This window comes from Temnothorax americanus, unplaced genomic scaffold (genome assembly GCF_048541705.1).
Source record: "Temnothorax americanus isolate GAGA-0224 unplaced genomic scaffold, ASM4854170v1 Scaffold10, whole genome shotgun sequence".
Taxonomy (NCBI): Eukaryota; Metazoa; Arthropoda; class Insecta; order Hymenoptera; family Formicidae; genus Temnothorax; species Temnothorax americanus.
Genome location: NW_027509231.1, coordinates 4266657 through 4286477, shown reverse-complemented (window position 1 = coordinate 4286477; position 19821 = coordinate 4266657). Strand labels below are relative to the sequence as shown.

The window sequence follows — 19821 nt, the reverse complement described above, 5'->3', positions numbered from 1 at the left end:
TGTGTGTGTGTGTGTGTGTGTGTGTGTGTGTGTGTGTGTGTGTGTGTGTGTGTGTGTGTGTGTGTGTGTGTGTGTGTGTGTGTGTGTGTGTGTGTGTGTGTGTGTGTGTGTGTGTGTGTGTGTGTGTGTGTGTGTGTGTGTGTGTGTGTGTGTGTGTGTGTGTGTGTGTGTGTGTGTGTGTGTGTGTGTGTGTGTTTGTGTGTGTGTGTGACTTCCTCTTTATAATCCAATAATTTTTTAAATTTTTTTGTTGAAAAAACGCGAGAAAAAATTTTTTTCGAGAAATTTGACTCTTTTTACAAAAATATTTATCAAAATTTTTTGAGATAGAGCAAAAAAACTTCTTGCGTTTTACTCTCAAAATAGTATACTTTTAGGAAAAAGGGAAAAAAACTGGGGTCCACTGGACCCCATGTGACCTCAACGGGTTAAAGTTAACTTTTGGAACAGTAATTTAAAGAAATAAAATTATTCGCCAAGGATGCAGTACTATATAATAACAAAACCATCTTTTTCCATTGATATACATATATATTGAAAAATAATAAAACTTATATTTAAATGTAACAATATAATTCCATAATAGGATATGTATATTTTTACGTGGCATGATTCTTGTAACACATTTATGGTCCAGATTAATTCGTGCATTATGTCTATGTACTTTTATTCCTCGTAACTTAATGCTAGCATAATATAGGGATTTGTCTCTATTCTATTTGAATATTCTATTCCAAGAATAATCCAAGATAACAAGCAAGACCGATCAAAGCCTGGTTAGCACAGTTTTCTCTTCGATCTCTCCTCCGTCTAAATCGGCAGGACGATGAAAAAAAAAAAGAGAGATCGAAGAGCGGAAACTTGGAAAAGCCTATTCGAATCGACTCTAAATTCATCGAAAGAAATCAGTGCGCAAAAAAATTTATAGAGAATTTTAAGTAACAGCAAACGGATAAAATCGTATAAATTTCTCTTAATTAGATTATAAATAACGCGCGTTTACATATTTAGAAAAATTTACATAACGCGCATAAAAAGACAACGTAGCAAAGTGCGCATTAACATTCTGCGATTCTATATTAATGCAACATTTATCTCTATATAATTCATATAAAAGCGATAAAATGGTGAAAAAAAACTTATCTGTAGTTAAAAATATCCGCTCGCTTAGATTATCATGTGCTTATCTCTTTCATAAAGCGTTTAAAATCTGCCGCATCTGCCGAATACAAAATCGAGTTACCAGATCCTTCAACATATTCTGCACGACGAGAGTTTTAATCGGTAACATTATGGAAGCTTCGTTTTTATATTAAGAAGAATATGTTTTCGTACACCTTAGTCAAATATTCTGACGTGTTCGTGACATATAGACGAATAAAATCGAATGTTCAATCAACCTTGCGAAGATGATTTCTCTAAATTATTGAGCGTCTATTTTGCCTTGGCTGATGGACGATTTCTCAGATTCTTCTTCGTCGCCTGGTCTACTTCTGGGAGATCGTCGTCTTCGGACAAGGCGGATTTCTTGCCTGCGACAAACATACAAAATACATATACATTTTGTTTCGATAAAATAAAAATTCTGACAAAAATAATAAAAAAAAAATCAATAATATCAAAGTATATAATGATAAACGAAACCGTTTTCACCTTCTCGTTTCTTCGGCTTCTGCTTCGGCTTCGTCTTCACGACAACAGGCGCGGCATTTTCGCGTGCACGCTTAATCTGTTTCTTAATGAAGAAATACAGAAGATAGCCTTGGAAGAGCGAGATAATAAGCGCTGCCGAGAACTGCACAGGGGGAGTATTAAAGTTGCCGGTGGCGTAGTCAAACTTGAACTCCTGCTTCCTTAAACCGTACAGGAACACTACACACGTCAGCCCGATGGTCGCAATACGCGCGAACGCGTAAGTCGAATTGGCAACCAGGAATGACACTATAGCAAAAAAAAAGTCAGATGAATAAATTCAGAGTTACGCTATTTATACGCAATATAGTAGCTTGAAGCAACTTACATTTTGTTCTCTTTTCTTTCTGGCTAATGAAGTGAACAAGTCTGGCTGCATGTAGCAAAGCATCTCCCACGTAATGGAGAGTTAACAAGATTAGGGCGAGATGTTGGAAGCTGCGGAGAACGATGAATATATTTTTTAATACAAACTGGCGAAAGTAGAAAGTAAACGTCTATATATTGTAATATTACTTGAAGAAATAAGCTGCGAATGTGAAGACTAATCCGATGGTTGCATGGAGGACGCGTTGCAAAATATCTTCTTTCTTAATTCGTTGAAAATAGAGCTCGGGATAGCAGTGCAACCAATAAGAAAGCTGACCGATGAAAAATAGTTTAAGGGAGGCGGACATCGGCGCCGGGTATTCCTCCCACAATGCCCATATATTCAAAAGTATATTCTCCCTGAAAGAAGAAGAAACGTTACTTCGTCGATACGTACTTTTTCTCTCTTTATAAATATATTTCTCTCTTATATCTCTTTATAAATATTCTCTCATATGTCTATAAATCTGTATCACCTGATTATAATGTCGATGGCCCACAACGCAGACAATGTATAAAACACTATCAATTGGCTGGACTCGTTAAATTTAGAAAGCTTTACTTTGCTGAGATGCAGCCGCTTGGAAATTTTCTGCGGACAAAAGTGGTTTTATCGATGAAAGCTGGAAATACAATCTTACAGTCAGCCGATATTTCAGTCGGGAGGATATACTTACGTCAAATATATATTCCTGAAGCACGGCATGCATTATAATGGCTATCAAGAAGTAAAAGAACACCGCGCATGCATCTTTCCATCCTGTAGTATACTTTATCACCGTGGTTGGATCCTCAGTAGTATTGGTCACATTATGGTGAATGGCAATAAACATGTAGGCCCATGGTGAGGTAACCTAACAGAAAATAATCTTATTAGATTATATACAAACAGCTAGGAAAAGGACATACAACACGCAGCCCCAAGAATTATGTATAGTTGGATATTCCGACAAAATAAATTTTAACGTTTTGATAGATCCTTCTCTCCTTTTCTTTTCTGCGATTACACAAATTATAAAAAAAAAAAAACAAAGTATTGTAAATTTATAAATATAATACTGAATGTAACCCGTTTACATATGTATATCTCTCTATCACCATTAATAGGTATATGTTCATAAATGAGATGTAATAACTCAAAAGTCCCCTCCAAAGAAATAAATCTTCACAGATGTGACAAATAAAAATGTATTCGTATGTGCGACGGGTCCAGATTGTCTTGACATTAACAACCCAAAGTAACATATGGTCATTCTATTTCTCAGGCATCTCCCAATTTCCGCCCAACGCAACGCAGAAAGGAGATCGAGGACGGACGCCTCTCCGCTATAGGGAAACTCGACGCAAAAATATGATTCTCCCGTTTCGCCAAATGAATGGTAAATCGAAACGAAGGTGAATTCCGAGGATGCCGGGACAGCGCGGCGCAGCCACCGTACCGACCTGCACCATGAGGCCGATCACGAAGACCATAGCCACGCAGGAGACGATGTCCGCATGATTCTGTATGACGAACTCGTGGCTGAGGATCGGCGGATTCTTGCTCGAGCTCTTGCGTCCCTTCACCGTGACCATCTTACCCGACAGGAGCGTGCTTGTTTACCGCGCGGCGTATACGCGGCACAACAGCGACAATAGACCACAACAGACTGAACACCTTGACAGACGGAGCTGGGACCAGCTCGACCACCTGGGACTGCCAGTGCCACTTGCCACTGCCGGGAGGCGGGAGGCGGGAGCAGGAGGCTGGCGGACGGGGAGCGAGAGCGAGAACCGGGCCACGGCGTTTCACCGGTGTCGCGGAAAACGTCATACGCGCACACGCCGCACACGCCACGCACGCGGCTCACCCCGGCACCCCGCTCACCCGAAAATCGAATGGTGGGGAATTGAAGATACGCACACAAAAGCAAAGGAACGTTACGTTATGCAATATGCAAATACGTGTGCGTCGGAGCTCGGAGTTTGCATCGAATAAAATACAAGCTTCCTCATGGAGGAGCTTTGTGAGCGAAGGTTTCTACTTGCGCACTTAAAAACTATAAGGAAGCAATGTGCAAGTTTTTACTTGCACACTTAAAAACTATGAGGAAGCAATGGGCAAGTTTTTACTTGCACACTTAAAAACTATGAGGAAGCAATGTGCAAGTTTCTATACTTGCACACTTTTTTTTATTTGGTCTAACATGGATCAAAGAATTTTTATCCTCTGGAGAAACTCAAGAATTTTTACTTGGGGATCTCAAAGGTATATGTTTGTCGATCATAATCGCGTATAGATACAAATGCTTGAAGAATTGTGCGATAGGTTATTGTTATTATAATGCATCGTATCGAATTCGACGACATTGGACCACGAAGGTAACTTTTAACGTAGCTCAATTAAGGGCCACTATTTCCAACGTCTGTTAACTTCCACCGACCGTTAACTGTTCAGAATAGCTAATAGAAGTTGGTTTTTTTGAAAGTTAACAGTCAGTTAGAAGTTAAAAGACGTTAGAGATAACTATTGATGCTCGTCTGCGTCTCCGGAATTATTTTCCTAATCCATCTCAATTGTACGAAAAAATTCATATTTAATCTTTTATTTTATTTTAGTAAATATCAGATACGGAGACAGAGAGAGAGGAACACAGCGATAATGACTCGGAGGAAGGCTTCGATTCAAACGCTCGCTTGACTTGTAGGGCGACGTACCCGGCGCATCTCGCGCGCGGATTTGAATTGAAAAAAATGTTGCACTTTTAAAGAACGACGTGCTTGCGATAAAATAGAGAGAAAACGATATAGGAAGAACAGTATTCAAATATAAAGAATTTAACAATGATTTTTACTCTGCCCAACTGGCCAGATTTATTAATTATAATCATCGTGATGTTAGAACCATTGGTTTTGGTCATTGTCAAGTGTGAACCTATTAATTTTTTATGCTAATAAGCATTCTTTAAAATTGCTGTAAAGAATATAACTGTAATGTAACACAGATTTAACGTAACAGTATTTTATAACATTATTTTATAAGAAAGAATAATATATTTAGGTGATGTTTGAATAACACTTTTAGAAGATATAGTTTATTTCACGAAATGGATACAACATCGTGCGTAATATGTGTAGCGGCTTCTCTTAAATTTAGACGTTTCGTCGCGCAGCAATCAATTCGCGGAACGCTCCGGGATTGTCGGCGAATTACAATTTCACGTCTGCCGCACCGTCGAGCGTGCAACGACGTCGACAATTCAATGTCGAAAAAAAAAATAAATACAACTCTAATACTATACATATGTGTGCTCTGCTGGGTAGGATGTAAATTCATTGATCAACAATGAGTCAAAAATATATCTCTGAAAATCTTAAAAATAATTTACATCATTTTTTCAATATTCTTATTGCGCTAGTGACAGGCAGCTAACATCAGATCGACATTATGCAAGTACTATTTGTACATTTTTGCGTATGTATAACTAGAACGGTGTCAGTGTACGATATACGGCATTCGGTAATTATATGTACATATACTCAATGGCTCGCGAATCAAAACGGCTGCACGGAATATATTGAAGGATATTAAATATCAACGTGATTTATTTGTATCGGCAGAAGCTCGATATATATCCAATTCGTATCAAACGTTAATTCTGTAATCAGACGCTCTTTGCCCCGATCCCGCAGTTACTTGTACATTAAAATTAAAAAAAAAAAATTTTTTTTATAAAAATTAATATTTCTGATTACAATTTATAATATACGTATACTTGTTCGAAAATAAAAGCCTATCGAAATGTACGAGAAATATAATTAAGCATACACACCGATGCAGATTACAATTACAAATTACGATTTCATGCACAGATAAAATTGGCGAGAGCCTTATCGTATCTCCCGTATCGTCGCGCTTTTATTTCGTTCAACAATTCAGCCTCTTGATACGACATTAGAGGCGATTTTACACGAGATAAATATGTAAAATACATTGTTTACGTATTTTTGTGTTATATTTGGCGCGTATTTGCAACTTAACAACAATACCAACAGGCGGGTATCCTGCTTCATTACTTGGTACAGCATGGTATCAACCAACTACCAAAACGGCTATACCACAAATTACCAAACACACGAAAACGGTCTGATACAGTTTGGTACACTTATTGGTTGCTATACCAGAGTCGCGCTAAAAATCGCTTTAGCTAAACGTGATTTCTACGTAGTCGTTTAAACAAGTGTCATTAGTTTAAACAAGCGATATTATTCTGTCGCTTTTCAATAAGAGCTATTTTATCTGTCGTATACTAGTAAGTAGACATATACTTCAGAACGACTTTAAACAAGCAATTTGTCCAATAATTTTTATGTATAATATAGATATATATATTTCTTTTTACGTTTAAAACTCCAGTCGAGTAAATCGTATAATGTATGCGCACATCATTGTACTTTCAAAGTTTTCGTTCTCGCAGCATGCATTAATCGCTACATACTAATTATAAGCCAATCTTAAATACAGCAATGCGAGTGCTAATCAGCATTCGAATAAAATTCATTGAGAGCTCCATAATTCTTAAGCGCGTGTTAACTACGTTGAAAAAATTATGGCACACGCTATCGCACACAGGTTTCTCACGTCTTAGTCCCCGTTAAAATCACGCGTCGGTAATTTTATTCTGACACTTAAATGAACTCACACGAACTTGAGTAAGAGTTTGCACAAGACATAATTTTCAATGGGTACCAGAATGTAATTATCTAGTTTCTAAAATCTCGTAAGGACACGACGAACGCTATCTTATATGCCGAAAACAATTATGAGATTAATACTTGCACGACTTTCACGAAAGTTAAATATACGAGTATAGAGAAAGAGAGATAGAGAGAAAGAGATGGATAGATAGAGAAAGAGAAAAAGAATTAAATCTAAATACTTTTGTGGTCACAAGCCTTAAATTTTAGCAAAAATTTTTTTTAATGTTATGTGCAACTAACGCGCCGACTCAGGTAAATTTCTTTCCTACGAGTCGTTGACCGTTGCAAAATTATGTTTTGAGGTAGACAGGTATATTCTCCAATAGCCTTTTATAGCTTCGAGTAACGCTAAACCGAAAGATAAACACTTTCACCGACGCAAAATACCGCATTACTTTTTAATCCTATGCCTTAGTAGACCACAAATACGGTTCAGAATGTTTAACCTGTGAAACTCATGTAATTTCTCTCAATCTGATTTACTTCTCGATCCGTGATACAACTAAAAAAAAAGAAGTATAATTAAGCGTTCCAACTTGGTTATATTGAAGAATTAAGCAAACGGAATATCGAAGTGAGATTTGAGGCTGTTAGTTTTTAACTTACAAAGCACCTGTAATGTCCAAAGCATCAAAAATGCACAAATAATATCACTATTTGCTAATGACGTTAATAAACGTTTCGCGAATTGTTTTTTTGCCGAGTAATTAAATATACGTGCGAAAATAGTGTGTACTAGATTCGAGTAGCATATCAAATATTGGTTTTGCATATCTCCAATTTAGTCATGTGTTGCTACGTACTTCTTAAAAATGATTCATTAACTCGTTATTTCTTTAGCGCTCTAACTTGGTATATTTTACTACACCACATTTTGCATATACCGATTCTAATTTATATCTTCAATACTATACATCAATGTACGCAATGTAAATTTAACATTACTATAAGATACTGTAACAATACCGTGTTCCGTGTCTCGTTGCCAACGGAGCCTTATCAGCAAGCTGCACCGATAGGTATTACATTATGAAGATATTACTTTATACCTTTGCGCTTCAGGTACTGCTTTTGTACCCATTTCTTACCTGAGCTCGAAAACGTTCAAGATACGAATAAGATAAATCCGAAAGAAAATAAAATATAAACGTCCCTTCCCCTGTATATTTTCAATCACATCTGCTGGTTGACTGAATTATATACAATGAAAAATCGCGTGCAAATCTTAAATAAATAATGACCACACTAATATACACAGTTGAATTTTTCAGATACACATAATTCAATAAACAAATGTAAGATTCGTTTCTTGTCGAGCAGAAGTAAAATTATCGTAATATAATTTACACAATACTGCGATACTTTTAATAATAATCGGCGCCTACCACGCCTATCCACGCAATTAGCGATATCTGTCTTGCGTTATCTACCGCGGCGCTCTTTAAGAGATTAATCTCACGGTTTATACGAGGGGCGGATCCTTCTGTTCGTCCATCTCTTCGACGGTTATGTACAGACCCTCTTCTTCGTACGTCGACTCGTGCTTCGCCAATACTTTCAGCAACGGACGCAATTTCATCCACCATTGATACGTCGGAATGCGATGTCTGAAACAATTTATAAAGTATTACGTTACACGTAAGCTAAATTGAAACGAGTCATTAGAATGTTCAATAAGATACACACTCAAAATCGGTAACGTCGATAAGTTCCATGAATGGCGTGTATCTGTATTGGCGTCTGATAATACCAAGCATCACTGCACTGTCCGCTGCTGTAGTGATCGTTTTGCCATCGGGGCTGGTACATTTTCTCAATTGATCACTGAACCATTCCACCGCCTTAGAGCCCATCTTTGTTCCCAAGTTACGGTCGAAAGGCGTCGGCGAACCTCCTTGTTGCATGTGACCTAAAATAGAAAAATATTCAGCAATAACGAAATTGCATATCAAATGAAATAACCAGAAGTTTGCTTAAAAGAGCAGCGAATGAAAAACACGTACCGAGTATGTTCCGTCTACAACTGAATAAACCTTTTCCCTCCTCGCTGAAAAGTCTGTACATAAACTCTGTATTGTAATTCTCATTGGCATCCTCGTTTCTGATAATAAGACCCCTCTCGACACCTTCCGACATCTTCGCTGCCATCGCGATCACATCTTGATGCAAATCTTTGATATTGAATTTCTCCTCGTAGATATACGCCGCATCGGCACCGCCGGCTAGACCAGCGATGGTCGCTAAATATCCACAAAAACCACCCATCGTCTCGATAATGAACACGCGACGTTTAGTACCTTGCGCCGATTGCCGAATGCGATCACAGATCTAACAGATAACACGTATTAGTATGATATTAAATCCTAAAGTCACAAGTAAAATCTACAGAAATCACAGAACTCACTTCCGTTATTTCATTCGAAGCTGTGTCACAGCCCAATGAAAACTCGGTGCCTGGTACGTTGTTGCTAATAGTCGCGGGGATCATAGCGATAGGAATTCTGAACTCCTCGTACTTGTCCCTCGCCTTGAAAAATGTGAGACAAGTCTGATAACCCTGGGAATAAAAATATACACTTTTATCGACACTGATCTCTGGACGGTTTTATTAATTTCGGTCAATCAAGATACGGGCGGATTTGTTACCTCAAATCCACCTATGATGAGCAACGCCTGTATTCCAAATTCTTTGAGCGTCTGAGCGATTTTGGGTAACTGATCCTCCTGAGGCGGTGCGCGCTTCGTTCCCAATTTCGCACCACCCTCTGCGACCCAGCCGGTGACGGACGACCAGTCCATCAATTTCAGCCTACCAGCTGTTAGGCCCAGCACTCCATCGCAGATACCGTATACCTGCAAGTCGAAACGTAGAATTGAGCGTAACAAAAACACGCGGAACGGCATTCAGAATTTCTAGATATATGTATTGTACCTTATCGCCTCGATAGATACAATTCCTCACGAAGGAACGAACTGCCGCGTTCATGCCGCAAGACGGCGATCCTATATGCATCACCGCTAGCGTGTAATGATCCTATAAAAAAACCGCCGGTTATAAAATGAAAGCCAACGCGGTGCATCATGCAACGTGCACGAAAAGCTGAAAGACCGGCATTTTATGTATGAAATCGCATATTAAATAGCGCACAATGCTGTCGTTCCATTTGCCTGTGGAGAGGTGATCGTGAAGTACGATAAATAATATGTATTTCTAACACAAGGCACACATTCTCTACTCCAAAGGATTAACTCACTTGTCCACATAAAGTGTATTGCTAGGGGAGGAAAAATGTGCTGTCGTTAGGGGTGAATTGCGTTCGTATCGACATTATGTACAAAATCTGATAAAAGAATGTATGCTTATAGGCTTTTAACTGATTTACCTTCAATAATGCGCGGCCACTAACTTCCTGAAGCAGTATCAAATAATATATATAGTACTCTATACATTATTTATTATTATTTTATATGCTAGAGACCCAAAATTTTTGCCGTGCATCCCATCGACTTCTTTATATTAATGCTACATTAATATCGCGTCAAATACAGAGCAGAGCTTTTGGGTCGTCAGACTAAACTTAGTTGTAAACGGAAAAAGATTGTACCCTATTGGCATCATCTAGGTCCGGCGCTTTCAAACGAGTCAGCATCTTGTACGTTTCTAAGTTACGTGCAAAGCCCCTAGAAAAATAAACAGATGCATACATTTATTAATGTACTTTACATTTGGCGTATTGGTACAGCGACTTTATCGATTCACTCACTTTCCTCGAAGCTGAACAGCAAGATCCCAGTTTTTATCGGCCATAGATTGCGCTACGGCTTTCGTACGACGAACACATTCCATAAGTGGTAATCTCACAGCTTGGTTACCGTCCAATGTAACGACGCAGGCTCCTGTTTCGGGTGTTGCCTCCATTAAAGCCATTACCGCTTCGGCTCCCATCCGGCATCCCTGTAACGCACATTTATTCCTCAAAATAATTGACATACATATATTATATTTTGTAATATTGTACATGAGGAAAAAATAAATATGTTAATTGAGAGAGCTTTAAGTTACGTTAAAAAATGAGTATTAAAAACATATCAAATACATATTAAAAAATAATATATAAACTTATTATATATCTTGATATTAAAAGTCCTAAACCGACATATCTTACCAAAACTCTATCGAACGCTGAAGGATTGCCACCTCTTTGCACATGACCTAAAACGGTGATTCTTGTATCCTGCTGTAATTTGTCTACGACGATTTTGCGCACCTTTTCAGCGGTGATTGGATCGCCGTTTCTGTCGACAGCTCCCTCGGCCACGATAATAATATTAAGCCGTTGACCAGTGAGTCTTTCCTGAAAGGAAAATTGTATAATAATGAAAATGTTCTGCGTGTGTTAAAATTAAATTTTGTTCGAATAGATCTAAAAGCAGGCTGTAAAAGAATATAAAAGTAACGATAATTAAAGACAATAGCATAATAATGATCCATTGAATGATTACATAGATTAATGATGATAATACAAATATTTAAAATGTAAGTCTTTGAATTATGTCAGATTTATGTTACATTTTTTCTAGAATTGTTATATTTTTGTTAGAGTAGCGTTGCATACACACATATAATGTTGTAAATTAGTATAGCATGCACATTTGACTTTATTAAATAATATTACTGTTTCCCTATATTGGGAGAAAAAAGTGCCTTTAAAGCATATCGCAAATACTTCATCATCCAAAGTAAAATAAAATCAAAATAAGCAATTAAAATAATTATAACAGTTTGCGGTATAAAAGAAACAAAGCGTGAATTGCAGGAAGCAATTTGTGCTATTTATCTTGCAGGTTGAATAAATCAGAAGAAATAAATATACTTGCTTTAAAAAATAAAAAAAAAAATATTATCGAACCTGCAACAATTTTTTGCACAGCTTGTTGGGCCAATCCTGCTCGGGTGGCCATTCTGGGATGAAAACATAATCAGTCTCGCTACATATAGCTGCCACCAGAGCCAGATAACTGTAATGTTATATTGTAACTCTCTAAAATTCTACTTTCAATGCAATATTTACAAATATTATGCAAAATAATGTTGCGCGTCATTATAATCAATCATGATCAGGTTTTGATTAGGAATTTGTAAGGCTATGCTTGATCGAAAAATGTAGATAAAAACTAACATATCTGTGATAAATTTTTGCGTAAGTGCTCTAACGGGGTGAATAGAAAAAAAAATTTACATGTACAAAATCTGGCTGTAATTGATTATCTCAGTGAACTTATACCATTTAAAAGTACCAAATACACAAACACGTTCTGACTTCTTCGTATATCTTTAAATTACTGATTAAATTGCTTATTCCAGATACGTTAACTAATAATAATTTAAAGTAACGACTGGTTGAGAAACGTGCCTGTCGCACACCTTGGCATAGCTCCTCGACCCAGTCACCACTTGTCGGAGACTCAGGAATAAAGCAATAGGTGGCTTCGGTAGACAAACTTGACGCTAATGTCAGGTACCTGAGAGAAAGGCTCTGTCATCTAATTATCTTCAGTACCATCGGACATGTTATTATATTTGTACATCTGACTCTATGTTAATTGATGCGCGACGATGAGAGAAATGTAAGTACATTTTTCGTTCGCATTCCTCTTTACGTCACTGTTTAGAGAAATATACATTCAGGATGTCGTGTATGATCCAATATTAAATGAGAATACATTCAGCAACAAAAAAACTGACATATACAAAAAAACACATTCCCCACGCTTAGTCAAGTTAGTAAAAAAAAATTTGCAATGCAATCTATAAAATTTGAGAAAGTCTATATTCTTAGACGTGCCTGCTCCAACTTTTTACATAATTTTTCAGGCCAGTCGACAGGAGGCGGACATTCTGGGAAGAAAACATAGTCTGCCTCCGCAGCTAAAGCGCCCACAATAGCCAGATACCTAATCGAAAGTCGCTCGTTTATCTATGTTTCAAGTTCCAGAGTCAACATTAATTCGGCGCGATAACAATAGACGCTAAATCTCGTGTCCTAAATCGTGTTGTAATCAAACCGCGGGTGACACTTTTCTACATTCGGAAGCTAATGACAATGTAATAAAATCGTGTACCGATATAAATCTGCATTTTCTCGGTAACAAAATCGATAACATAGTCAGCACTTACCCGCAATGACGACCCATCACTTCCATTATAAAGGTTCTTTGGTGGGAGTAAGCTGTACTAACTATAGCATCGATACTCTCAATGATACGGTGCAACGCGGAATCGGTACCAATCGTCATATCCGTACCGCAAAAATCGTTATCAATGGAACCTACTAAACCGGCAATGTGCAACTGCTTATACTTCTCGCTTTGTTCGACAGTAATATCACCTAACGAAAAGTAATACGTTAGTCTTGATTACACGTGATAGATCGTCGGGATCGAGCAACGGTTTTTTGAATGTTGTCTCTATTTACCAGACTCGACGAGCTCTTTCAGAAGCGTAGGCCACTCTTCCTTGAAAAGATTGGCGCCAGTAAGAGAACCGTCTCCACCTATAACCACTAAATTAGTTATCCCTTGGCTAACCAAGTTCTTAGCAGCTTTCCGGCGACCGGGACGCTCCCTGAATTCTTGGCATCGAGCGGAGCCGATTACTGTGCCACCCTGAAGAAACAAAAAAGATACTATACGTTAATAATATACGAACAAATGATTATGCAATATTGCAGTAATGATTGCTTTAACGCGTACCCTATGAATGATGCAAGATACGGACGACCATGTAGCTTCCTCGATATTTTTTCCGCCGTCTACCATGCCTTGGTAGCCCTCCCTGATAAAGTACACCCTGCAGCCGAGATAGATGCCCATCCTCACGACCGCTCGTACGGCGGCATTCATTCCTGAAAAACGAAATATCGAATTTAATTGCGTTTACTGCAAAATACGCGCAATACGCAATTTATACGACTACTCTGAAATACCTTGAGAGTCGCCACCACTGGTGAATACGGCGATGCCCTTGCCCTTGTGGCTCCCAGGTTTTATAAACTTCTGAGGCGCGTCTTCGGCCATGACTGTACCGCAGTATTCCTTATAACTCTGTAATACAAAAATTCGTATACAAAGCTGACATTTTTTATAAGCTATAAACTCGCCGTTTGTTTTTCGAATCTCCCTTATTTTGCGCGTCGAACGATGTAACAATTTTTATGTTTTGCTATTATGCGATATTTTACAGTGAACAGAAAACAGATACAAAGAGATCGATAAAGCAGGGTCATAACTTTGTGTCTCGTAAACCGCGGGAAACGTAGGCTTCTGGCGTATTCTTCCTCGGCCGCGTCGAATTTTATCTCAAACGAGGAGCCGATTGGTAACTCTTCAACCGATTCAAAGCCGCGTCCCCAGAACATCTGTCCAGAAAGAAATTTTCTAACGTTTATCATATTTAAATTTTTATTCTCTTCTAATAAAAGAAAAAGAAGACGGAATTGCAAGCGACATTGTTAACGAGCGCAAGCTTGCCTCCGGAAATAACAAAGAGAGCTTTAAATTTTGCATGCTGATCCTGCTCGCTCTATCGGCATCGACCTTCTTCAGTACTTCAACCGCGATGGACTTTTGCGAGGGGTCTCTGGATATCACCGAGGATTCAATTCTGGTAGAATCCGCCAAGTTTCTCTTCGCATTTACATCCTGCATTTCTGCAGCGCTTCCGCGTGTATCTGGAGCGTCGTCCGAATCGCTGTCGCTTTCCGCGTAACTTTCCGAATAAATTGCATTTGTGCAACGGCACCGAGCGGCTCGACGAGTCTCGGACATTTTTCTCCACGCGATAATTTTTACATTAATCCAAAATTTAACCTTATTTCAATCAATTCGAAATTCGAGATACATACATATCGCAGCTGTTTTACAAGTTCATTTCGTTTCGTAATAAAAAACGATGAAGTATACCGCGGAATATCTTTCTGCCAATTACCCATCGTGCGAGTAAATTATTGCGTGAAAATCAGTCTTTATTGTACGTTGTACGTAGGGTAGAGCGGGGTTAAAAGTAACGCGGGGCGAGAGTAACAACTCAAATATCTAAGTTATAGGCATAGATGCGTATGCGCTTGTTGGTTAACGGATGAAGCTGAACAAGCTGAGACACGTTAGACCTTGTTCAGCTTCATCCGTTAACCAACAGACGCATGTGCATCTATGCCTATAACTATAGATATTTGAGTTGTTACTTTTGCCCCGCGTTACTTTTGACCCCGCTCTACCCTACTCCAATTAATTGTATTCTAATTTGTGCATAATAAAAAGCAATATAAAAAAGAAAAATGCATATGAAGCGTTCAATGAAACAAAAGTGCCTTTGCAAATTGATTGTATTACTCATCCAATTCGCGCATAATACGTAAAGCAATAGATACGTTAAGGAGAATAATCTGTATTTTAGAAGTAAAGAGAGAGAATCGTATCTTCATTATTATAAATTTATATTTAGAGAAAAAAAAACAGGGTTTAAAGTTTATTTCTATGAAAATTTCCAACACGACTTTTTCTAAACATTGTATCTTATTGTTAGTAATAATGGACAATAATGACTCTTTATCATTATACAATTTAAAGGCTGCAGTCCACTTGACGCTACAAATACTTTGGAGCGTTCTTCTTCTCCTTCTTTCTTCATTGAAAGAAAAGAGAAGAGGAATGATTCGAAGAATTTGTAGCGTCAAGTGGGCCGCAGCCTTAAGCTTGTGGTATATTAAAAAATTAAGTATGATAAACTCCATTTTGACAAAAACTGGGGATACAATTCCTTATCTCTAAGGTACAGATATATATAAGTATCGCAATATTTTAAAAATACCGGTGGGCTCGACAATATACGCTCGAATGCTAAAAGAGTTCTGTCAATCCGGAGCTGTCGGCATTGGCGGTTGCGACACGCGAGTAGCGCGTTTTAAAATTAAGTAACACGTGCGCGAACGAAATCTGGCTGCGTTTCAAAACGTGGGGGGGGGGAGGAGGAGGAGCGTCAACAACTTCGCGGCTGCGAAGTTATCGCTGATCGCCAGGGCTTTTTCCGTCCGGCGCGTGTCGCGTTCTAATTTACAAGTGCGACGCGGAAAGACGAGAACGGAGCTCGTAATTTTCCATAGTTGAAAAAAAATAAGATCCGCGTCGAACCGCGGCGCGACGGCGAAACACTCGAGACGAATCTCGAGGTTCTCGAAGACGTTGCTCCGATCTCGCGCTCGTTCCGGCGACACGAGCGATAACGGCAGATAAACATCTCGCGTGAGATGCCATGCAATTAAGTATGTCATCGCGAGATATATGCTCCTACGACGGACGCTGCGATGACAATTAATTCTTCTATGACGCTCTAATTAGAGCAACATCGCCATTCGTCCAGGCATCAAGCGAAGAAAATCAATCGTTTGAAGACAATTAATTACGATCCGTATTCCGAGGATAATTCCACGATTCCTCTTATGCAACTATTGTCCGTCGAATTGTTTGGCATTCACCGAGATCGAAGTCCATGCTATTTACAAGCGTGAGTCGTTGTAGCTGTTTTCCCGCAGCGTAGTAAAGATAAAAATAAATGCGTTTATTGACTCCCCTCAGGGTTGCAAGGCGTTTCTGTAGGGACGTTCCCAACCCTTTATTCAATTCTCATCCAATACTACCCTTCTCCTCTCACTTAACCCTTTGGACCAACGGCTTAACATCTCTTTCCGAAAGACGGAGCCCAGTTTGCTCCGCACAAGAGCCTATCTTGCACGGAGGGCGCAGCTTTCGGAAAAAACTTTCCCATGTTTACATGGCTCCAGTGGACTCGAACCTGGTTCCTCAGATTACGAGTCTGGCGCTCTACCACTAGACCACACTACCGCCCTCCCGCAACGTAGTAATCATGCCTGCTTACCTAGCGAGAGGTTAACCTAAAAGCACCTTCGGCAGCCACCTAAGACGAGATCAAACAGCGAGTAAAATGTCAATTCGCCAGCTCGGCAGTATCGGGATACGACGCGGATCCGGGTTCGAAACTTCGAAGCGAGTCGACGAGACTCGCAACCACTTGACCACTTTGACCGATCAATTGACAGTCGCGTGTGGATGACAGGCGTCGCGACGACGGTGCGCGCCGCGCGCTTAAAAACTGGCGACCGATCGATGATCGCGATCGTCGACGACGAGCGATTCGACTCACCAGAGAGACGCGACTGACGATCGCAACGACGACGATGTCCCACCGTTGCTCACGCTCCTCTGACGGACATCTGCCGCCACACAGCCACGTCCGACCGACTGAAGGTGACCTTTGGGCTGGCCGCGCGCCACCCCCCACCCCACCGCCGCAGCCACCACCGTCGCTCGGGCCAATCACGGCGCCCGAGCGATTTCGAACAAGTCGCGCGCGAGGCGGAAGATTCGAAAAAATGGAACGAGCTGAAGTACGCCGAAAGAAATTCAAAATGGATAGCGAAAAACTGTTCCTTCCGGCTCGAGAGAAATTTTATTTCAGGTTTCACCTGCTGAGAAACTTCTGATCGAAAATTGTAACACAGTAAAATAAGTAATGCGTGAAAAAATCCATAAACAAAGCATATTTTTAATTTTATAGAAACGTATGCGGTGTGTGATAATCATTAATACGAGAAGAATTGATATTTATTGTTAATTAAGCCATATTTATATCGCTAGGCTGAGATAAATTTTGTATGCGTTCAAAACAGATGCTCACTACACTCGAAATTGATATCAAAATAAAAGTTAATGCTGTAAATCGATGTTGACTGCGACTTTAACTGAATATTACGGATTAAGATAGAAGAGAAAATAAGCGGGGCAGCTGTGACACATCACGCGATAAAACTGATCAATCTCTATTATACGCACGTTTGTTTCTCAATATTCTGTTTATTAAGAGAAAGAATTAATATAAACCTACCTGATGATGATCCTGATAACTGTCCATTTTCTAAACGGGGGCGCAGGTAACACTTAAAATTCTGGTAACAATTGAAAAATGTCCACTTTGGTGACAATATACAAAAATGTCCACTCAAGTGTGCAATTGAAATGCGTCCATCCAAATGCAAAACTCGAAAATTATCATATTTTTGCTTATCATTGCGCGCATATCATTATTATATGAATAACAAAACTGTCTCTAGCAACTTTATGACCGCTTCGTCGATCCCCCTACTTATCGTCGTGGCTCGATCGTCGTTGATGTTCCTTCCACCTCGACGAGGAGATGGCTTCTACGTGACAATCGGTGCGCAGGGACTTAAATAGCGAGCGCACCTTCCAGGACGAGACGCGACGGCCGACTGACAATGACGCAATCCGCGACGCTCGTCGACATGAAACAGTTCTTTCGCGTGAATCTGAGTAAAGTCTGACGGGTACAAAGATCCGCGATATTTGTACCTGATAAACTTGTGAACGCAGCGAAAACCAAAATCCACGGGGTCGCCCGCGAAACTCCGCGTTGCATGTCGCAATCGCGGCGTCTTACAGAGGTCAATTTGACCGATCTGAGCGGTAAAAATTATTTAAGAAACCAAATCAACCTTTATTTATAGAAATACGTATATATACGTTTATATAACGTTGGAATTCAATAATATTTACAGAAATAAAAAATAAAACTATTTTATTACTAATTTTAATGCGTACTAAAAAAAACGTTTAAAAATATTGACCTCTGTGGATAGATTTCCATTACAAGGGATAATGAATCATCGCGAGAAAACGATTCGATCGCCAGGTCCAGCCTCGACGTTTCCAAGATCGGATGATCACCCTCGGTTGAATCCTAGCCGATGATCTTCGAAACGTCGAGTTTTCTGGATTGGAACAAAGACGACCGATATCGGAGACATTTCCGTAATGAAGCTAAGTTTCGCTCTTAATGGGAAATCCGCCCTAAAGATTGCCGTAAAGATGGCTCTAAGCTCAATAAAAGCATTCTGATAAAATATCTAATATATCGCACCCCGAGAAGAATATACTGTCACAACTAAAAAATTTACAATTTTCTGGAGACAAAAAAAAATTAATTCAATTTTCTTGAATTGTGAGATAGCTAACAAAATTTTAATTATCTTATTTTGTTATAATAAAACTTATACTGTCTCTTGAAAAGGTCTGTTGTGATTCACCTGTCAATCCATTTATGACACTAATTCATCCAGGAAACCGCAACATAATCGGTTTAAAAGAACCTAACAATATTTCTGCCTCGTGCAGCGGATTTCGCATATAGACTTGTGAGACTATTACTGCAGCATTTTAGACATAGTTCTTATAGGCTTAACTCAAAATCGAAATTTTTTGAGTTGTGACAGTATATTCTTTTCAGTAAGGGGGATATATTCCTAGAAAAACACAACCAACATTAGCATCGAATATTGGTCGAAACACTTGTTGCGCTTTTACGTTCGATTAATTTCATGCATGGCTTTTGCACACGGCGCAAGAGTAAGCGAAGATTTCGTTGCAATACCCGAATCCGCGTTCCCGACGCAGCGATTGATGTGGGTGAAATAACTGCACCGTTTCGTCGCTTTGACAGCTTTTATTTACAAACACCACCCCGCCAAGTATCAGCGTCGTCTTGTTTCTTTGTTAATCCATTTAACGTGTATTTTATATTTCGATTGAAACGGCATTGATCTATATCAAATGGGAGTGGGAGGGGGCGGGGGAGCGGGTGAGAGGGCGAGGGTTTTTCAGGAGCGACAGCTAAAAACAGGCTTACATTCGTAGAAAAGCAAAACCAAGGAAAACCTTCGTTCTAGCGAGGTTCGCGCGGCGACAAAATCGAAGGCCGCGTACTTAATACAAGTCGATGTCGCGGAGAAAAGAAAAAAAAAGACTATTTCGTCGAGTTTATTTAAACTTAAACGAGTCGAAAGACTCAATTTGATTACTCTGTTGCATGCCGAGAGGGATTTCCCTCTCGGCGCGTTTGGTCGACGAAAACCAAAGGCGAGTTGACGC

General features: G+C 39.4%; 2 protein-coding genes across 9 annotated transcripts; both read right to left on the bottom strand.

Moving 5' to 3' along the window:
• Positions 1–110: 110 nt before the first annotated feature.
• On the bottom strand, positions 111–3845 carry Tram (translocating chain-associated membrane protein 1). Its single transcript, XM_077412705.1, has 7 exons — positions 3505–3845; positions 2739–2915; positions 2538–2653; positions 2209–2421; positions 2021–2130; positions 1654–1941; positions 111–1532 (listed from the first exon to the last, which is right to left on the bottom strand). Exons 1-7 carry the CDS (start codon positions 3634–3636, stop codon positions 1435–1437), a joined length of 1134 nt encoding a protein of 377 aa, XP_077268831.1. The 5' UTR covers positions 3637–3845; the 3' UTR covers positions 111–1434.
• A 1274-nt stretch (positions 3846–5119) lies between these two features.
• On the bottom strand, positions 5120–18050 carry Pfk (ATP-dependent 6-phosphofructokinase). Of its 8 annotated transcripts, none has more exons than XM_077412651.1 (17): positions 17762–18050; positions 13788–13905; positions 13555–13706; positions 13278–13467; positions 12980–13190; positions 11712–11820; positions 10968–11156; positions 10566–10756; positions 10407–10482; positions 10185–10211; positions 10056–10076; positions 9734–9835; positions 9448–9654; positions 9206–9358; positions 8805–9129; positions 8488–8710; positions 5120–8408 (listed from the first exon to the last, which is right to left on the bottom strand). In XM_077412651.1, the coding sequence occupies exons 1-17, from the start codon at positions 17786–17788 to the stop codon at positions 8264–8266; spliced, it is 2466 nt and encodes an 821-aa protein (XP_077268777.1). In that variant the 5' UTR covers positions 17789–18050; the 3' UTR covers positions 5120–8263. The 8 variants fall into 8 exon arrangements, with proteins under 8 accessions (XP_077268777.1, XP_077268770.1, XP_077268811.1 ...); XM_077412644.1 differs by lacking the exon at positions 11712–11820 and adding an exon at positions 12648–12756 and having other exon boundaries at positions 17762–18048; XM_077412685.1 differs by lacking the exons at positions 11712–11820; positions 17762–18050 and adding exons at positions 12648–12756; positions 17021–17174.
• Positions 18051–19821: the final 1771 nt, after the last annotated feature.

Bases quoted from the DNA above. Each gene is read 5' to 3' on its own strand.
- Tram (XM_077412705.1), bottom strand. From the start codon at position 3,636: ATGGTCACGGTGAAGGGACGCAAGAGCTCGAGCAAGAATCCGCCGATC. The intron at 2,916-3,504 runs GTCGGTACGGTG...ATTTTCTGTTAG, and splicing joins TGATCGGCCTCATGGTGCAG to GTTACCTCACCATGGGCCTA. The intron at 1,533-1,653 runs GTGAAAACGGTT...TGTTTGTCGCAG, and splicing joins GAAGCCGAAGAAACGAGAAG to GCAAGAAATCCGCCTTGTCC.
- Pfk (XM_077412651.1), bottom strand. From the start codon at position 17,788: ATGGACAGTTATCAGGATCATCATCAG. The intron at 9,655-9,733 runs GTACAATACATA...TTCGACTTGCAG, and splicing joins GTATCTATCGAGGCGATAAG to GTATACGGTATCTGCGATGG. The intron at 8,711-8,804 runs GTACGTGTTTTT...TTTCTATTTTAG, and splicing joins TTGTAGACGGAACATACTCG to GTCACATGCAACAAGGAGGT.